This window comes from Lolium perenne, chromosome 2, assembly GCF_019359855.2.
Source record: "Lolium perenne isolate Kyuss_39 chromosome 2, Kyuss_2.0, whole genome shotgun sequence".
In the NCBI taxonomy this organism is placed as follows: domain Eukaryota; kingdom Viridiplantae; phylum Streptophyta; class Magnoliopsida; order Poales; family Poaceae; genus Lolium; species Lolium perenne.
The window spans coordinates 244,106,120-244,126,242 of NC_067245.2; the positions used below are offsets into that span (position 1 = coordinate 244,106,120).

General features: G+C 43.6%; 1 protein-coding gene across 2 annotated transcripts; it reads left to right on the plus strand.

Annotated features, from left to right (window-relative positions):
* The first annotated feature begins 12,236 nt into the window (after positions 1 to 12,236).
* LOC127335455 (trafficking protein particle complex II-specific subunit 120 homolog) lies at positions 12,237 to 19,885 on the plus strand. Of its 2 annotated transcripts, none has more exons than XM_051362103.2 (10): positions 12,237 to 12,721; positions 13,213 to 13,449; positions 13,520 to 13,702; positions 13,934 to 14,043; positions 14,509 to 14,568; positions 14,806 to 15,097; positions 15,673 to 15,971; positions 16,884 to 17,758; positions 18,353 to 19,312; positions 19,470 to 19,885. In XM_051362103.2, exons 1-10 carry the CDS (start codon positions 12,308 to 12,310, stop codon positions 19,688 to 19,690), a joined length of 3,651 nt encoding a protein of 1,216 aa, XP_051218063.1. In that variant the 5' UTR covers positions 12,237 to 12,307; the 3' UTR covers positions 19,691 to 19,885. The 2 variants fall into 2 exon arrangements, with proteins under 2 accessions (XP_051218063.1, XP_051218064.1); XM_051362104.2 differs by having other exon boundaries at positions 13,213 to 13,413.
* The last annotated feature ends 238 nt before the right edge of the window (positions 19,886 to 20,123 follow it).

A 20,123-nucleotide genomic window follows, 5' to 3' on the forward strand; every position in this document is an offset into this window, starting at 1 on the left:
TCATTTCCCTTGAAATCCATAGAACTCCGGATGTGATAGCTCTTTTCGTGAAGGGTTTTCCAAAATAATTGCCACATCCCAGTTTTGACAAACGGAATAGTTACTATGACATATAAAATGACGCCACGCAGCTCCGTGAGATTTTTTGACTTCGTTCAAATTGCCATCTGGCCAAAACAGCACCCCAGGACATGCGGTATCGCCGTACCGGGCGTGCGGGTGCACCCATTCGCGAAAAAACTAAACGGACAAAAATTAGCACATATAATGATGCGTCGTAGAACTAAAAACATTTTTTCCGGAATTTCTGGAGCGACGGATAGTTGAGCCCTAGTTCAAATCCGGTCAGTTTCCAGCGGATTCGGCGGGACACCGCCGGAAACCGCATGGGTTCCCAAAAAGCTAATGCGTGCACATGTCATGTGATAGGTGGTGCGTAGGTGGTCTACTATGATCGCACGGAGGTTTCACGTCATATTAAAATGTGCCCCATGTAGCTGCTTCACAAATAAAAACCGTTTGGGCACGCTAAAAATGAAACGATGGTCGCCCGTGTGTCAGATTAGAAATCCGCACCCGGGGTCTTGCTTCCCATCCTAGGGCCCACACACGTGCCAAATATGACCTCGTTTCGGTAAACTATGCCATGCCGAGGCCGTTTCCCACCTCATTTCCCCTTAAATCCATAGAACTCCGGACGTGATAGTCCTTTTCGTGAAGGTTTTTCAAAATAATTGCCGTATCCCACTTTTGACAAACGGAATAGTTACCATGACATATGAAATGACGCCACGCGGCTCCGTGGGATTTTCAAATTGCCATCTGGCCAAAACAGGGACATGCGGTATCGCCATACCGGGCGTGCGGGTGCACCCATTCGCGAACAAACTAAACGGACAAAAATTAGCACATATAATGATGCATCGTAGAACTAAAAACATTTTTTCCGGAATTTCTGGAGTGACGGATAGTTGAGCCCTAGTTCAAATCCGGTCAGTTTCCAGCGGAATCGGCGGGACACCGCCGGAAGCTGCATGGGTTCTCAAATAGCTAACGCGTGTACATGCCATGTGATAGGTGGTGCGTAGGTGGTCTACTATCATCGCACGGAGGTTTCACGTCATACTAAAATGCGCCCCATGTAGCTGCTTCACAAATAAAAACCGCTTGGGCACGCTAAAAATGAAAATATGGTCGCCCGTGGGTCGGATTAGAAATCCGCGTCCGGGGTCTTGCTTCCCATCCTAGGACCCACACACGTGCCAAATATGACCTCATTTCGGCAAACTATGTCATGCCGAGGCCGTTTCCCACCTCATTTTCGATAAAGTCAACCAGATTTAAACTAGAGGTACTTAATCTATTGCTCATGATTTTTGGGTAAATTAAATTGTAGGTTCAAAATATGATATGGATGTCATATTTGTATTCCTCTTATTTTTCTGATCAATTTAGACATATTATTTGCCAAATTCGTATTTACTGATATTAATTATTCCATATTAAATAAAAAGACAAAAATTAAATCATTTAATTGTTTTTCAAATTCTTTATTATTATTATATATATATATTCATTATTATTTACTTAAGTAATTGTTTAGAATTCAAAAATATAGAGATGTGGCAGCACAGTCATGTTGGAGATATGCCCAAGAGGCAATAATAAAAGTGGTTATTATATAAATTTATGTTTATGATAAATGTTTATATACCATGCTATAATTGTATTAACCGAAACATTAGTACATGTGTGATATGTAGACAACAAGAAGTCCCTAGTATGCCTCTTAAACTAGCTTGTTGATTAATGGATGATTAGTTTCATAATCATGAACATTGGATGTTATTAATAACAAGGTTATATCATTATATGAATGATGTAATGGACACACCCAATTAAGCGTAGCATAAGATCTCGTCATTAAGTTATTTGCTATAAGCTTTCGATACATAGTTACCTAGTCCTTATGACCATGAGATCATGTAAATCACTTATACCGGAAAGGTACTTTGATTACACCAAACACCACTGCGTAAATGGGTGGTTATAAAGGTGGGATTAAGTATCCGGAAAGTATGAGTTGAGGCATATGGATCAACAGTGGGATTTGTCCATCCCGATGACGGATAGATATACTCTGGGCCCTCTCGGTGGAATGTCGTCTAATGTCTTGCAAGCATATGAATAAGTTCATAAGAGACCACATACCACGGTACGAGTAAAGAGTACTTGTCAGGAGACGAGGTTGAACAAGGTATAGAGTGATACCGAAGATCAAACCTCGGACAAGTAAAGTATCGCGTGACAAAGGGAATTGGTATTGTATGTGAATGGTTCATTCGATCACTAAAGTCATCATTGAATATGTGGGAGCCATTATGGATCTCCAGATCCCGCTATTGGTTATTGGTCGGAGTGAGTACTCAACCATGTCCGCATAGTTCGCGAACCGTAGGGTGACACACTTAAAGTTGGATGTTGAAATGGTAGAACTTGAATATGGAATGGAGTTCGAATATTTGTTCGGAGTCCCGGATGAGATCCCGGACATCACGAGGAGTTCCGGAATGGTCCGGAGAATAAGATTCATATATAGGATGTCATTTTATGTGAATTAAAATGATGCGGAAGGTTCTATGGAAGGTTCTAGAAGGTTCTAGAAAAGTCCGGAAGAAACCACCAAGGAAGGTGGAGTCCCGGAGGGACTCCACCTCCATGGCCGGCCAACCCTAGTGGGGGAGGAGTCCCAAGTGGACTCCCCCTATGGGGGCCGGCCACCCCCCAACATGGAAGGGGGGAATCCCACCCAAGTGGGATTCCCACCTTGGGTAGGTTTCCCTATCACATGGAAGGTTTTGGGTTCGGGTCTTATTCGGAGACTTGTAGTCCAACACTTGGGGCTTCCACCTATATAATGAGGGGCCAAGGGGAGGGGGCCGGCCACCCCAAGACCACAACCTGGCCGCCCCCCTTGAGTGGCCGGCCACCCCCTCCCAAACCCTAGCCGCCCCCCTCTCCTCCATAGCTCCCGCGTGCTTTAGCGAAGCTCCGCCGGAGTTCTCCCACCGCCACCGACACCACACCGTCGTGCTGTCGGATTCAAGAGGAGCTACTACTTCCGCTGCCCGCTGGAACGGGAGGTGGACGTCGTCTTCATCAACAACCGAACGTGTGACCGAGTACGGAGGTGCTTTGCCGTTCGTGGCGCCGTGATCAAGATCTTCTACGCGCTTTTGCAAGCGGCAAGTGATCGTCTACCGCAGCAACAAGAGCCTCATCTTGTAGGCTTTGGAATCTCTTCAAGGGTGAGACTCGATAATCCCCTCGTTGCTACCGTCTTCTAGATTGCATCTTGGCTTGGATTTCGTGTTCGCGGTAGGAAATTTTTTGTTTTCTATGCTACGTTATCCTACAGTGGTATCAGAGCCGTGTCTATGCATAGATGGTTGCACGAGTAGAACACAATGGTTTTGTGGGCGTTGATGCTCTTGTTATCTTTAGTTGAGTACTTTGCATCTTTATGGCATAGTGGGATGAAGCGGCTCGGACTAACTTTACATGACCGCGTTCATGAGACTTGTTCCTCGTTCGACATGCAACTTGTATTGCATAAGAGGCTTTGCGGGTGTCTGTCTCTCCTACTATAGTAAAGATTCAATTTACTCTTCTATTGACAACACTAGTATCACCGTTGTGGTTCATGTTCGTAGGTAGATTGGATCTCACTCGAAAACCCTAAACCACGTAAAATATGCAAACCAAATTAGAGAACGTCTAACTTGTTTTTGCAGGGTTTGGTGATGTGATATGGCCATAATGTGATGATGACTATGTATGAGATGATCATTATTGTATTGTGGCAACCGGCAGGAGCCTTATGGTTGTCTTTAAATTTCATGTTGAGTAGTATTTCAAAGTAGTTGTAATAGTTGCTACATGGAGGACAATCATGAAGACGGCGCCATTGACCTTGGTGCTTCGCCGACGATGATGGAGATCATGCCCGTTGATGATGGAGATCATGTCCGTGCTTTGGAGATGAAGATCAAAGGCGCAAAGACAAAAGGGCCATATCATATCACATATGAACGCATGTGATGTTAATCCTGGTATGCATCTTCTTTTGCTTAGATCGCGTCGGTAGAAGTCTCTGATGATCCGTCTCAATAAAATCTCAAGATAATAAAGTGTTCATCCTTAGTAGCACCGTTGCCAAGACTTGTCGTTTGAAGCATCTCGTGATGATCGGGTGTGATAGAATCAACAAGTGCATACAACGGGTGCAAGCCGCCTTTGCACATGCGGATACTAAGGTGGCCTTGACGAGCCTAGCATGTACAGTCATGGTCTCGGAACACGTGATACCGAAAGGTAGAGCATGAATCATATGATTGATATGATGAACACTTTGAGTGTTCGCCATTGAAGTTACATCTTGTCTCGTGATGATCGGACTTGGTGTGGTGGATTTGGTTCGTGTGATCACTAAGACAATGCGAGGGATATTGTTTTGAGTGGGAGTTCACCTAGTTTTTAATTATATTGAATTAAAATTTGAACTCAATTTGTCATAAACATTAGTCTAAACTATTGCAAATATGTAGTAGATATGGCGTCCTCAATCAATTTTAACCAGTTCCTAGAGAAAGAAAAGCTTAAGAGCAACGGTAGCAACTTCACCGTGGGTTCCGTCATGTGAGGATTTTCCTCAATGGCGGAAATCTGCAATATGTGCTTGATGCACCGCTAGGTGACCCTCCTGCGAAACCAAACCGATGAAGTAAAAGCTGTTTACGCAACTCGGAAAACTCGGTACTCTCAAGTTCAGTGTGCCATCTTATGCAGTCTGGAAGCCGATCTTCAAAAACGTTTTGAGCACCACGATCCACATGAGTTAATCAATGAGTTGAAGACTATATTTGAGACTCATGCGGCCGTGGAATGCTATGAAGCATCGAAACACTTCTTCAGCTACATGATGGAAGAAGGCAGCTCCGTTAGTGAGCACATGCTCGCCATGACCGGGCATGCGAAGAAACTCAGTGACTTGGGAATAGTGATTCCTAACAGACTGGGGATTAACCGTGTCCTTCAATCACTGCCACCTAGTTACAAGAACTTTGTGATGAATTACAATATGCAGAACATGAACAAAGAGTTACCTGAACTCTTCTCCATGCTGAAATCTACTGAGATTGAAATTAAGAAAGAACACCAAGTGTTGATGGTCAACAAGACCACCAGCTTCAAGAAACAGGGCAAGTCTAAAGGCAAGAACAAGAAGAGTGGCAAGAAAGCTGCCACACCTCCTGTGAAACCTAAGACTGGCCCTAAGCCTGATGCTGAGTGTTATTACTGCAAGGAGAAGGGACACTGGAAGCGTAATTGCTCCAAGTATTTGGCGGATCCGAAGAGCGGCCTTGTCAAGAAGAAGAAAGAAGGTATATCGATATACATGTTATAGATGTTTATCTTACTGGTTCTCGTACTAGTACACAGGTATTTGATACTGGTTCGGTTGCTCATATTTGTAACTCGAAACAGGAACTAAAGAATAAACGAAGACTACTAAAAGATGAAGTGACCATGCGCGTTGGAAATGGATCCAAAGTCGATGTGATCGCTGTCGGCACACTTCCTCTACATCTACCTTCGGGATTAGTTTTAAGCCTAAATAATTGTTATTTTGTACCCGCGTTGAGCATGAACATTATATCTGGATCTTGTTTAATGCAAGACGGTTATTCATTCAAGCCTGAGAATAATGGTTGTTCTATTTTTATGAATAATATCTTTTATGGTCGAGCACCTGAAAAGAATGGCTTATTTCTGTTAGATCTCGATAGTAGTGATACACATATACATAACATTGATGCTAAGCGAATTAAATTTAATGATAATTCTACTTATATGTGGCACTGTCGTCTTGGTCATATTGGAGTGAAACGCATGAAGAAACTCCATACCGATGGGTTACTTGAATCACTTGACTTTGAGTCACTTGATAGATGCGAAGCATGTCTAATGGGAAAAATGACTAAGACTCCATTCTCTGGTATTATGGAGCGAGCTACTACTTATTGGAAATCATACATACCGATGTGTGCGGACCAATGAGTGTAGCATCGCGCGGTGGTTATCGTTATGTTCTAACCTTCACAGATGATCTGAGTAGATATGGGTATATCTATTTCATGAAACATAAATCCGAAACTTTTGAGAAGTTTAAGGAATTCCAAAGTGAAGTAGAAAATCAACGTAACAAGAAGATTAAATTTCTACGATCAGATCGTGGAGGTGAATATCTGAGTTATGAGTTTGGCATGCATTTAAAGAAATGCGGAATACTTTCACAATTGACACCGCCGGGAACACCTCAACGAAATGGTGTGTCCGAACATCGTAATCGAACTCTCTTAGATATGGTTCGTTCTATGATGTCTCTTACTGATTTGCCGTTATCATTTTGGAGTTATGCATTAGAGACAACCGCATTCACTTTAAATAGAGCACCATCAAAATCCGTTGAAACGACACCGTATGAATTATTGTTTAATAAGAAACCTAAGCTGTCGTTCCTAAAAGTTTGGGGCTGCGAAGCCTATGTAAAAAAGTTACAACCGGACAAGCTAGAACCCAAAGCGGAGAAATGCGTCTTCATAGGATACCCTAAGGAAACTATAGGGTACACTTTCTATCACAGATCCGAAGGCAAGATCTTTGTTGCTAAGAACGGAACCTTTCTTGAGAAAGAATTTCTCACTAAAGAAGTGACTGGAAGAAAAGTAGAACTCGATGAGATTGAAGAATCTCTGCTCGTTGATCAGAGTAGCGCGATCTGGAAGATGTTCTGTGCCGCCTACACAGCAACAGAGGAAGCTAATGATAATGATCATGAAACTTCAAACGAGATAGCTACCGAACCTCGCGGATCGACAAGGGAACGTGCCACTCAGATCGGTATGATCCTTGTCTAAATGTCATGATTGTGGATAACAATGATGAAGACCCTGCGACGTATGAAGAAGCGATGATGAGCCCAGATTCCAACAAATGGCAAGAAGCCATGAAATCCGAAATGGGATCCATGTATGATAACAAAGTATGGACTTTGGTAGACTTACCTGATAGCCGCAAGGCTGTCGAGAATAAATGGATCTTCAAAAGAAAAACAGATGATGATGGTAATATTACTGTCTATAAAGCTCGATTTGTCGCAAAGGGTTTCCGACAAATTCAAGGTGTTGACTACGATGAGACTTTCTCACCTGTAGAGAAGCTAAAATCTGTAAGGATTTTGTTAACAATAGCTGCATTTTTCGATTATGAGATTTGGCAGATGGATGTCAAAACGGCGTTCCTTAATGGAGACATTGAGGAAGAGTTGTATATGGTACAACCCAAAGGTTTTGTCGATCCTAAAAATGCTGACAAAGTATGCAAACTTCAGCGTTCAATTTATGGACTGAAGCAAGCATCAAGAAGTTGGAACCGACGCTTTGATAAGGTGATCAAAGACTTCGGGTTTATACAGTGTCATGGAGAGGCCTGTATTTACAAGAAAGTGAGTGGGAGCTTTGTAGCATTCCTGATATTATATGTAGATGACATATTATTGATTGGGAATGATATAGAACTACTAAGCAGTGTAAAGGGTTATTTGAATAATAGTTTTTCAATGAAAGACCTTGGTGAAGCATCATATATATTAGGCATCAAGATTTATAGAGATAGATCAAGACGTCTAATAGGGCTATCACAGAGTACATACCTGGACAAGATTCTAAAGAAGTTTAGAATGGACGAAAGTAAGAAAGGATTCTTACCTATGTTACCAGGCAAGGTCTTGAGTAAGACTCAAGGTCCTGGCCACTACAGAAGAAAGAGAAAGGATGAGTCAGATCCCTATGCCTCGGCAGTAGGCTCTATCATGTATGCCATGCTATGTACAAGACCGGATATAGCACATGCCGTTAGTTTGACTAGCAGATATCAAAGTGATCCAGGAATGGAACATCGGACATGCCAAGAATATCCTGAAGTACTTGAAAAGAACTAAGGATATGTTTCTTTGTTATGGAGGTGACCAAGAGCTCGTTGTAACAAGTTACACCGATGCAAGTTGGAACACAGATCCTGATGACTCTAAGTCACAATCTGGGTACGTGTTTATATTGAATGGTGCTGCAGTAAGCTGGGCAAGCTCGAAGCAGTGCACGGTGGCGAAATCCTCAACAGAATCGGAGTACATAGCGGCTTGGAGGCTTCATCAGAAGCGGTATGGATGAAGAGGTTCATTGTAGAGCTCGGTGTGGTTCCTAGTGCATTGGACCCACTAGTCATCTATTGTGACAACATGGGTGCCATCACCAATGCACAAGAACCAAGGTCAGACAAGAGGCTGAAGCATATCAAGCTGCGTTATCATTCGATTCGCGAGTACATCGAAGATGGAGAAGTAAAGATTTGCAAAGTACACACTGATCTGAATGTAGCAGATCCGTTGACTAAAGCTCTCCCTAGGGCAAAGCATGACCAACACCAGAATGCCATGGGTGTTAGGTACCTTACAATGTAATCTAGATTATTGACTCTAGTGCAAGTGGGAGACTGTTGGAGATATGCCCAAGAGGCAATAATAAAAGTGGTTATTATATATCTTTATGTTTATGATAAATGTTTATATACCATGCTATAATTGTATTAACCGAAACATTAGTACATGTGTGATATGTAGACAACAAGAAGTCCCTAGTATGTCTCTTAAACTAGCTTGTTGATTAATGGATGATTAGTTTCATAATCATGAACATTGGATGTTATTAATAACAAGGTTATATCATTATATGAATGATGTAATGGACACACCCAATTAAGCGTAGCATAAGATCTCGTCATTAAGTTATTTGCTATAAGCTTTCGATACATAGTTACCTAGTCCTTATGACCATGAGATCATGTAAATCACTTATACCGGAAATGTACTTTGATTACACCAAACGCCACTGCGTAAATGGGTGGTTATAAAGGTGGGATTAAGTATCCGGAAAGTATGAGTTGAGGCATATGGATCAACAGTGGGATTTGTCCATCCCGATGACGGATAGATATACTCTGGGCCCTCTCGGTGGAATGTCGTCTAATGTCTTGCAAGCATATGAATAAGTTCATAAGAGACCACATACCACGGTACGAGTAAAGAGTACTTGTCAGGAGACGAGGTTGAACAAGGTATAGAGTGATACCGAAGATCAAACCTCGGACAAGTAAAATATCGCGTGACAAAGGGAATTGGTATTGTATGTGAATGGTTCATTCGATCACTAAAGTCATCGTTGAATATGTGGGAGCCATTATGGATCTCCAGATCCCGCTATTGGTTATTGGTCGGAGTGAGTACTCAACCATGTCCGCATAGTTCGCGAACCGTAGGGTGACACACTTAAAGTTGGATGTTGAAATGGTAGAACTTGAATATGGAATGGAGTTCGAATATTTGTTCGGAGTCCCGGATGAGATCCCGGGCATCACGAGGAGTTCCGGAATGGTCCGGAGAATAAGATTCATATATAGGATGTCATTTTATGTGAATTAAAATGATGCGGAAGGTTCTATGGAAGGTGTAGAAAAGTCCGGAAGAAACCACCAAGGAAGGTGGAGTCCCGGAGGGACTCCACCTCCATGGCCGGCCAACCCTAGTGGGGGAGGAGTCCCAAGTGGACTCCCCCTATGGGGGCCGGCCACCCCCCACATGGAAGGGGGGAATCCCACCCAAGTGGGATTCCCACCTTGGGTAGGTTTCCCTATCACATGGAAGGTTTTGGGTTCGGGTCTTATTCGGAGACTTGTAGTCCAACACTTGGGGCTTTCACCTATATAATGAGGGGCCAAGGGGAGGGGGCCGGCCACCCCAAGACCACAACCTGGCCGCCCCCCTTGAGTGGCCGGCCACCCCCTCCCAAACCCTAGCCGCCCCCCTCTCCTGCATAGCTCCCGCGTGCTTTAGCGAAGCTCCGACGGAGTTCTCCACCGCCACCGACACCACGCCGTCGTGCTGTCGGATTCAAGAGGAGCTACTACTTCCGCTGCCCGCTGGAACGGGAGGTGGACGTCGTCTTCATCAACAACCGAACGTGTGACCGAGTACGGAGGTGCTGCCCGTTCGTGGCGCCGTGATCAAGATCTTCTACGCGCTTTTGCAAGCGGCAAGTGATCGTCTACCGCAGCAACAAGAGCCTCATCTTGTAGGCTTTGGAATCTCTTCAAGGGTGAGACTCGATAATCCCCTCGTTGCTACCATCTTCTAGATTGCATCTTGGCTTGGATTTCGTGTTCGCGGTAGGAAATTTTTTGTTTTCTATGCTACGTTATCCTACAAGTCAAAGGGTTAATATGATTGATATGGTAATATTAACAACAAGGGCATCATTTCTTTCATGGAAGCTCATCCGAAGAGAACCAAGAAGTTAAGCGTGCTGGGGCAGGAGTAGTGTGAGGATGGGTGACCAACTGGGAAGTTTGAATACAAGTGCAATTTGACCTAAGATTAGATGTACTAAGTGTAAGTGTGATTGTGAAAGATTAACAAGTAAAAAAGAATAAGAAGAAAATTGAAAAAAAATAAAAAATATATTTTTTCAAAAAAATATTTTTAATCTTTTTTTTTTAAAAATTGAAAATTTTGAAATACTATGCCGACGGTTATACCGTCGGCACAACAATATGTGCCGACGCCGATCAGGTTAACGGTGATCGGCGATCCCGACCGGAACTATGCCGACGAAGCTACGCCGACGGTCACCGTCGGCACAGCCTGTGCCGACGGCCTTCCTTGCTGTGCCGACGGCTGGCGGCCGTTGGCATACTGGAGCTCTCCCGTAGTGACGGCTTTTGTGCCCGAATGCCGTTGAGTCAGCAAGCGAGCCGTATATCCTCATCCCTGTATTATTATGTGCCATTTGGAATTAAGGAATGGTTGCCAAAATTTCCATAAAAATATACCCTTTGTACACATCTTGACAGGGGCATACCTTCTTGGAGGATGTTGAGGCGGCGGTTCCGTCGCTTCCCTTCTTGCAGGCGTCGTCTTAGGAGTGCATGACCTTCACTCGGTGATGGTGGTTTGTTTGCCGAACCGCGTTGCCATGCCGTCTGCGATGGAGGATGTCGAGGCGGCGGCCTCGGATAGGTGGTAGTGAGCCGGGGCGGTGGCCCCGGAAGGCGGTGCGGCAACATCTCTATGGCGCGGGGATGCGGCTTGCCGCGGCTTGGGTGGTGGCCATGGCCGCGTGGGCGGTAGGGCTGTCGGCTCGGTCGGACACGTCCTTGAGGGGACGGTCGGATGTTATGTCGGGGCGGCGCCCCGGATGAGTTGGTGTGATGCCCGTGGTCTGCGGTCGTTTGCCCTGTGTAGCTTGGGTTGCGGGTGGACGGTCCGTGCGGTGTTGCAGCTCAAGAGCGAGCAGTGGTACGTCGGGGCGACGACCCCGGAAGGTGTTGGTCTTGGTGGACGCGCACGACGTGATGGAGCAGCGGCTCCGAATGTTCATCATCTTGGAGGTTGCTTGATCTTGGGTTGCATCGGCGATAAGGTGACTCTTGACGGTGGGCAGACTTGCGTGGCGACAACAATGGTGATGAGCAAGGTTTGGTTGCGGCAAGACCATGTTAGTCGGCTCCGTTCCGGCGTGTCCGAATGCCATCAGGTTGGTCTCCTCTCACTGTGAAGTTGAAGCGGCCTTGGCGGTGTACGATTATCTTTGAGGGGCGGTCCGACGGTGAAGGTCCTATTTCGCAGGTCTTGTGCATCTCCTCGCCGGGTCTCGTTTTCAGAATCGGAGCTGCTGACCTCTTCTTGGGAGCCATCTGTTTTGGCATAGGCTAACTCGAGCTTTGTGTTTGTGTAGCTTCTGTGGGTAGCCAGGGTGGCTCGGTGTGTCCCTTGTGGTGGCGTGTGCGTGGTGTGGTCTTGCCCCAATCCTTGTAGGTTTTTGCCGATTTTTTTCTAGATGTGGCAAAGTTTTTGCCTCCGTTTTTTTTTTAAAAAAAGACATTACCATTGTGCATGCTAGTTCTTTTGACGGAGAGGGCCGAATTAACCCAAAAAGTCCCAACTAGAAGCATTTAGATGGCCCAGTAGCCTATCCAGCCGAGAGTGGCCCAGGAGCCAGCAACCCAAGTCGGCCCAGAGATGCAACTTAGATCGAAGGATCAAATCTCGCATGTCATCTTCACCACCACTCCGGCACGACCTGCTCCGTCCGCCCGTCTGTCTGTCAGATCTCGAGCTCCCTCTCTCCCCACAATGGAGCCCGGGCTGAGCATCGAGTCCGGGTCCGCCATCCGCGTGGTGGTGCTGCCGGTGGGCGGCGCGATCCCGCCGCAGTGCCTGCGGGACTACGCGGCGCTGGTGGCGCGGCACGCGCGCGTCGACCTCGCCTCGCTCCGCCCCTACTACTCGGAGCACCAGAAGAGCCCCTTCGCGCACCAGCCCTGGGACACGGGCTGCCTCCGCCTCAAGTTCGTGCTCGGCGGCTGCGTGCCCTCCCCATGGGAGGACTTCCAGTCCTCGCGCAAGGTGCTCGCCGTCGTCGGCATCTGCCACCTCCCCTCCTCGCCGGACCTCGCCAAGGTCGCCGCAGACTTCCTCGACGCCGCACGCACCTACCCGTCCGCGCTCGTCACCCGCTGCTTCGCCTTCTGCCCAACAGACGCCCAGGTACTGCCGCGATCGCACCTCTCTCCGGATGGCTCGTGTGCTCTTGGTTAGTAGAATAGAACTAAGCTGACCAGTGTTAGTTGGATGAGATCTGAGTGATCGAACCACACTGATCATCAACTAATGTACACCAATTCTAGCTCGAGGGATAATAATCATTTCGGCTGTGCAGGTTTACCTGCTTTAATTCCACTAGCATTTCAAGACCCAAGCCATCCAGTGTGAAAGAAATAACACCTTGCTAAAAAAAAACCCATTTTAGACACCTGGAACTTCAGAAGCCACCCATGAAACATGATGGCAGCGATTTCGTTACTTACTTCACAAGCAGATTATGTAGTGTTGAACTGTTGATATGCTGCTGGTTAAATTTGAGCTGCATTAAGAATTTATTGGTTGTACCAGTGTTGTGATGATGCCCTTCTACTCTTGCCCTTTTTATCACTCCTTACTCCACTGTAATTAATATTTTGCATTGCTATCATTTGCAGTTGCTCGAGGAAAAGAAGGATGGCATCATTATGTTCCCGCCTTCCGATCAGAAATCGCTGGAACTTCATATGCTTACGATGATCCAAGATCTCTCTGCTTCGTTGCTGATGGAGTTTGAGAAATGGGTCTTACGCGCGGAGTCCACAGGAACTATTCTCAAGACACCTTTGGACTCGCAATCCAGTCTTGGCTCAGAGGAGGTTCATACTTTAGGTGTTCCGAGTATTTTGACCAGTGTATGTTGATGGTGTAAATGACCCCATACTCTATTGCTTATATAAGCCAATATACTTCTCTATTTTCTAGGTGATTAAGGCTAAGAAAAGAAGACTGGGCCGTGCACAAAAGATAATAGGAGATTATTGCTTATTGGCTGGGTCACCTGCTGATGCTAATGCACATTACACCACAGCAATAGATCTCGCAAGATTGACAGGGGATGTTTTCTGGCATGCTGGAGCTCTCGAAGGCAGTGTCTGCGCATTAGTGGTGAGTGTTCATGTCAGCACATTAGGTTTTGGGATAAAGAGCATTCCAGTTATTTTAATTATGCGTCAGATTGATAGTTGGCATTTTGGTTATTGCATTTTACTCGTGATTGTGTATTCTTGTAAGTGATGGTCTAAAGATGATGGGTCCGGTTTGGGCGTCTTGGACCACTACTTGCAAGTTGCAGCACTTATGATTATTATCAGGTGATGATTTTGTTCATGTGAGCAGGTTGATAAGATGGGCCAAAGTGATCCCGTTTTGGAAGATGAAGTGAAGTATCGTTATTACACCATTATTCAGTTGTACAGACGGGCAACTCTACAAGATAATGCTCAAAGGTATCTAATTTGACGTGCTATCTTTTTTAATTTCTATGTACGAATATCCTGCTTTTAGTTGTTACATTCTAGATTCTACATAAAGTAAACCCCTTTTGTTTGCACGAATATGTGAAGATTTTAGTACTCCAATTGTCACTTATTTATGAGCTGCTGATACAAGGAACCATGCGTATTTTAAAACAGTTGTCCATTTCTTTCTCCAGTGAATTGCTGTATTAGTTAGGTTGGCCACTATTATTGTCTGGTTTCGACAAATTCATGATGACATATAAAGTGTTTACCCTTTCTTGTCCTCGAGTATGGTTTTCTCTGTTCTATCCTTCCCTCCTCTTTTACTTGTTTATTAGAGTCGTCTTTACTAGTATTCCATCAAAACTGGCCCAATGGTTGCATGCTATATTGAGCTCTTAACTTGGTGGATTTACTTAATGCACTAACACTCCACCTGTATGTCTTATCTAGAGTTTCACCTGTGAGCTTTGAACTCGAAGCTGCATTGAAGTTGGCTAGATATCTGTGCAGGTGAGTTTTCCCAACCCATGGGTTGCATAGCCAGTTTACTTTTGTCCTGATTTATTTGCAGTTATTTTTATGGAATGAGCATCCTGATATCTCTGTTGATGCTTGTCAGTCTTTTTTTAGTAAAACATAATTAGTAGACTGGATTAAGTATAAGTACTGCAAACGATCATTTTGAATGAGGTATACAATGCTTAGGATGAAGCTATTGATTAAAATATTATGTCTTTTCTTTATCAGACGTGAAGTTGCCAAGGAGGTGTCAGATTTATTAATGGGCGCTGCAGATGGCGCTAAGGCTCTGATTGATGCCAGTGACCGATTGATACTGTATATTGAAATTGCACGACTTTTTGGTTCTCTTGGCTATAAACGCAAGGCAGCATTTTTTTCAAGACAAGTTGCACAGTTGTACCTTCAGCAAGACAATGCATATGCTGCTATGAGTGCTATGCAGGTTCTAACCATGACTACAAATGCATATCATGTTCAAAGCAGGAAGACTAGCAGACATGATCATGCCACAGTGAAGGTGAGATTGTTACTTCGTGCAGCATACTGAGAATTAATTATTCTTTATTATGTTTACTTGTGTATTTATAGGTTATTTTGAACTTCTCTATCATAACTTCCTTTTTTATTTCTGTGCTGCTGCTTAACTCTTAGTTTAAACCTTGCCAATTTCCAAAATTTCCTGTCATTTTTATAGAAATATGGCCAAACACTTGGTTAAGTCATCTGAGAGTATATTAGACTTTCATGTTTTCCTTTTGTTCACTTTTGCCCTCTTTTTTTGTTTGGTTGAGGTAGGATAAGTAGGTTCTTGAGAATATAATTCATAATTAGCCTGTTAGCAAAAATATTGCCTTGATTAGGAAATGTATATGCGAGTTGTAAAATTGATGCTAACAAGTACTAATAATGTAATAAGCCGACCCACCTTTCCTTGACTGTTCAGGTATCCTTGTCGTAGCCATGTTAAAGGGCTTATCATATTTCGTATCCTAACATCTTGATAAATTAATTTCTTATTTTACATATATTGATAATAACATGTACCAAACTGTTGAATTTATAGTTTTATTGATAATGCCTTGTTTGTTCAAGGAACCTGGTGCCAGCAACAGCAATACTGATTCTGGAAAAGCGCACCCTCAGTGTGTTGTATCATTGTTTGAGTCACAATGGAGTACCCTTCAAATGGTTGTTCTGAGAGAGATATTGATGTCTTCGATCCGTGCCGCGGATCCCCTCACATCATGGAGTGCCGCAGCTCGTCTTCTTCGATCATTTTACCCGCTCATCACCCCAGCTGGTCAGAGTGGGCTAGCAAGCTCACTTTCAAACTCTGCTGATAGGCTTCCATGGGGCACACGCTGTGCGGACCCGTGTCTTCCTTTTATCAGGCATGTTACATTTTCTTCTATTACTCCCTCCATGTTGGTTTATAAGCCCATTACGTGCTTCGAGAATTTTTTTGACCATTAATTTGGTCAACAAAATATGAAATATATGCCATAAAATATATACTGTTGGAAACTTCTTTTGAATATGAATCCAATGGTATAATTTTCGTGGCATATATCTCATATTCTGTTGACCAAATTAATGCTCAATGTTTTTTCTCGAAGCACGTAATGTGCTTATAAACCGATATGGAGGGAGTACCATGTTTTCGGAAAACAAGAGGCTCAGTTTGTGGTTGCTGAACTGTGCTGTGATAAACTTATTTTATAATCTTCTGCGGAAATCTTCCTTTTATCAGGCATGCTACGTTTTCTTCTGTTACCATGTCTGCGGAAAACAAGAAAGAGGCTCAGTTTGCGGTTGCAAACTGTGCCCTGATATACTTATTTATAATCTGCTGTGGAAATATAGCCAGATAAGTAGCAAAACGTTGGTTAGGCAAATGGGATAGTAGGCATAATCTGTTCAGAAAAAAAAACATGATTATCATAATACACCACAATGCCAAAAGGAGCCTGAGTGATGTTAGAACTACTCCCTCATTTGTAAATACATGCAGTTTCTAGACACAGGCATGATCGCCAGTATGCAGCTTTCGCCTTTACGTTTGTATTAATATACTAGAAAAATAATAAAAACCATATACTATGGAAGTATATTTCGCAACAGGTTTAACAGGGCCATTTCCAGCTAGCCAACCTAAATAGTTTGCTCTATATTAGTTGTAAAAGATAGAAACTTTTGACCACACACTTTCCAAAATTTCATCTGTTTCAGAAAGAAGCTTCTGATAAAATAAGCATATTTTTTTGTTTTCTGAGGATTTATTTTCACATTCCCCATTTTTTCAGGTTGCATTCCTTACCATTTCACCCTTCACAAAGAGAAATAGTAAAGCGCAATCCACACAAAAAGGAGTGGTGGATTGGTGCAGGTCCTTCTGGGCCTTTCATTTATACACCTTTCACCAAGGGGGGAACATCTGGGAGTAGCAAACAAGAGATAAATTGGATTGTTGGAGAACCCGTCCAAGTTATGATAGAGTTAGCAAACCCCTGCAGCTTTGACTTAGTTGTTGAGAGCATTTACCTCTCCGTTCATTCTGGAAATTTTGATGCCTTTCCAGTTACTGTTAATCTTCCAGCAAACACCTCTAAGTTGGTTCTGCTATCTGGAATTCCAACACAAGTTGGACAAGTGTCAATTCCTGGGTGCATTGTCCACAGTTTTGGTGTTATTACAGAACACCTGTTCAAAGAGGTTGACAGTTTACTCCTTGGAGCTGCACAAGGCCTTGTTCTTTCCGATCCTTTCAGATGCTGTGGCTCTAGCAAGTTTAAGAGCGTTAACTTCCCTAACATTACTGTTGTTCCTCCCCTGCCTTTATTAGTTGCCAATGTTGTGGGTGGAGATGGTTCTATTCTTCTATATGAAGGCGAAATACGTGATGTTTTAATAACGCTGACAAATGCTGGAACTGTGCCAGTTGAAGAAGCAAATATTGCATTATCAGGAAAGAACCAGGATTCTGTTATTTCAATTGCCCATAGCACATGGAAGTCTGCACTTCCTATGAAACCAGGTGGAGAAGTGACATTTAAAGTGACACTAAGAGCCTGGCATCTTAGCTTGACAGATTTGGAATCAGATGGCAGCAGATCTCCAGCAAATCCAAGGAGAATAGCAAGAGAAGGAATCAATCCCTTCTTGAATATTCACTATGCTGGTATGTTGTTAAATTCTGACTCTTCTATTTCTCCTTCATCCTTTTAGTATATTACCTTCTCTCATGGTCTATGATCCTCCACTCTGGTGCATTCATACTACTACCTCTGTCCATAAATAGAACATATAGAACATATAGAACATGTTCAACAATCACTAGGGTATGATATAAACAAGTAGATCCATGTCATTGCTAATTTCCCCTTGTCACTTATTATGGGTGAACAACCTTCATGCAACTTGGTGATGAGGGTAAAATACCTGGTGGCTCTAATATGTGATATTTCTTGACCATCTCTCCTTCGTGGGACTCCTAATGTGCTCATCTCAGTTTGACGCCTATTAGACTGTTCCGATGGACAGAGCTATTTTTCTTTCTTTTTGATCATTATGCAGTTTTGTTTGATGTGTTATTGTAGTGCTTGTATCTTTAGAATGGTCATCATGTTTACTATTGACCTATTACTTGGACATACTCTTGTGTACATAAATAAATGGCTCGTGTAGAACATTTTTTATTGTGACCTATTGCAGATGTCCTCGTAAGTTTTGTTGCATGGTTCGAGGACTAAATTTCTACTTCCTCTCACTTCAGGTCCGTCAACAAATCAAGGTAGTGGCGAGGTTTCTCTCCCACCTGGAAGGCGCCTTGTTGTTCCATTGAATATCTGTGTTGTACAGGGCATGCGCCTTGTAAGAGCACGCCTGTTATCCATGGAAATACCAGCCAGGTTTAGTGAATCACACTTGAAATCTGCCAGTGATAAAGACAATATAAGCAACGGAAGTGATATGTTGCACAATGACATTAGTTTATTGAAGATTGATCCTTATAAAGGAAGTTGGGGGCTCCGCCTTCTGGAGCTAGAACTTTTCAACCCTACGGATGTTGTTTTTGATGTTGATGTTTCTGTCCAGTTGGATGGGACAAATGAAAAGCAAATGTTACTTCCAGAAGATAACACTGCCGATGCGGCTTGTCACAAAACCAGAATTGACCGGGACTATTCTGCCAGGGTTCTCATACCACTTGAGCACTTCAAATTACCTGTTCTTGATGCTTCCTTTTTCATAAAGGAAAACGGAAGCGATGAGCCAATGGGGTCCAAAGCTGCCACCATAGCTGAAAAGAATGCCAAGGCAGAGTTGAACGCTTCTATCAGCAACTTGATTTCAAAAATAAAAGTGAGGTGGCACTCTGGGAGAAATAGCTCAGGTGAGCTGAATATCAAAGATGCTATTCAGGCAGCATTACAAGCGTCTATATTGGACATATTGTTGCCTGATCCCTTGACATTTAGCTTTAGACTTGCTAAAGACGGGACTATGACTGGTGATGATTCCGGGCATTCTGCTGACGAGAATGTTGGCCCATCTACTGGTGAGAGTGTTCTGAGGTGTAAAGATCCTATATCAGCTCATGAAATGACCCACATGGAAGTTCAAATTCGGAACAACACGAAGGAAATTATCCGGATGAACCTCAGCATCTCATGCAAAGATGTCGCGGGAGAAAACTGCTTCGACGAAAACAGTGCAACCGTCCTCTGGGCTGGTAATTCAGCTATTTTAATAATACTGTCATTTTCTTTCATTTCATCATGATCTGTTTTGACTTTTTGTTTCTATATTAAGGAACGCAGTTCATAGTGCCAAGTTCTTACATTATTAAGCAATCCGTTCTACTTTGACATGCTCTACTTTTTGTGTAGGTGTTCTTAGCGACATACAGCTGGAGGTTCCACCATTGCAGGAGGTGGTGCACCCTTTCTCTGTCTACTTCCTAGTACCTGGAGACTACTCCCTACAATCTTCTTCTGTTATAATTGATGCCACGGATGTTCTTCGTGCTCGGGCAAAGGCTGAGTCACCGGATGAACCTATTCTGTGCCGCGGATCCCCATTCCACATCCATGTAGTTGGTACAGAGTAGCGAACACTGTTGTTTGGTGTAGTTTAGAGGCGGCGATTTGTACCCTGACATGTGCAGAAAATCATGTACAAGAGCATTATTCTCCATACAATTGTGATTTGTTCAAGCCACTTGGAGGCCTTCCTTTGTAATACAATTGTGTGTGTGTACAGTGTAAAAGCATAGTGGAGAAATTTGTTTCGAACACTTGTGAAATTTTTGGCCTGATGGTTTTTCTGCCTGGCATTAAAATGACCATGAACAGTATGTTTCCATTAGTTTTCCATTTACCGTTGCCTTATGTGGATTCAAGGATTTTTCCTGCAAGTGCCTTTTGGATAATATAAGGTTGGAGTTTCCGTATTCCTGCGTTTAGTGCTTTGAACCATCTAATGACATCACTTTCAGGTGCATAGGGAAAAAGTTCCAGGATCAGGCCTTAAGCCCCGTAAAA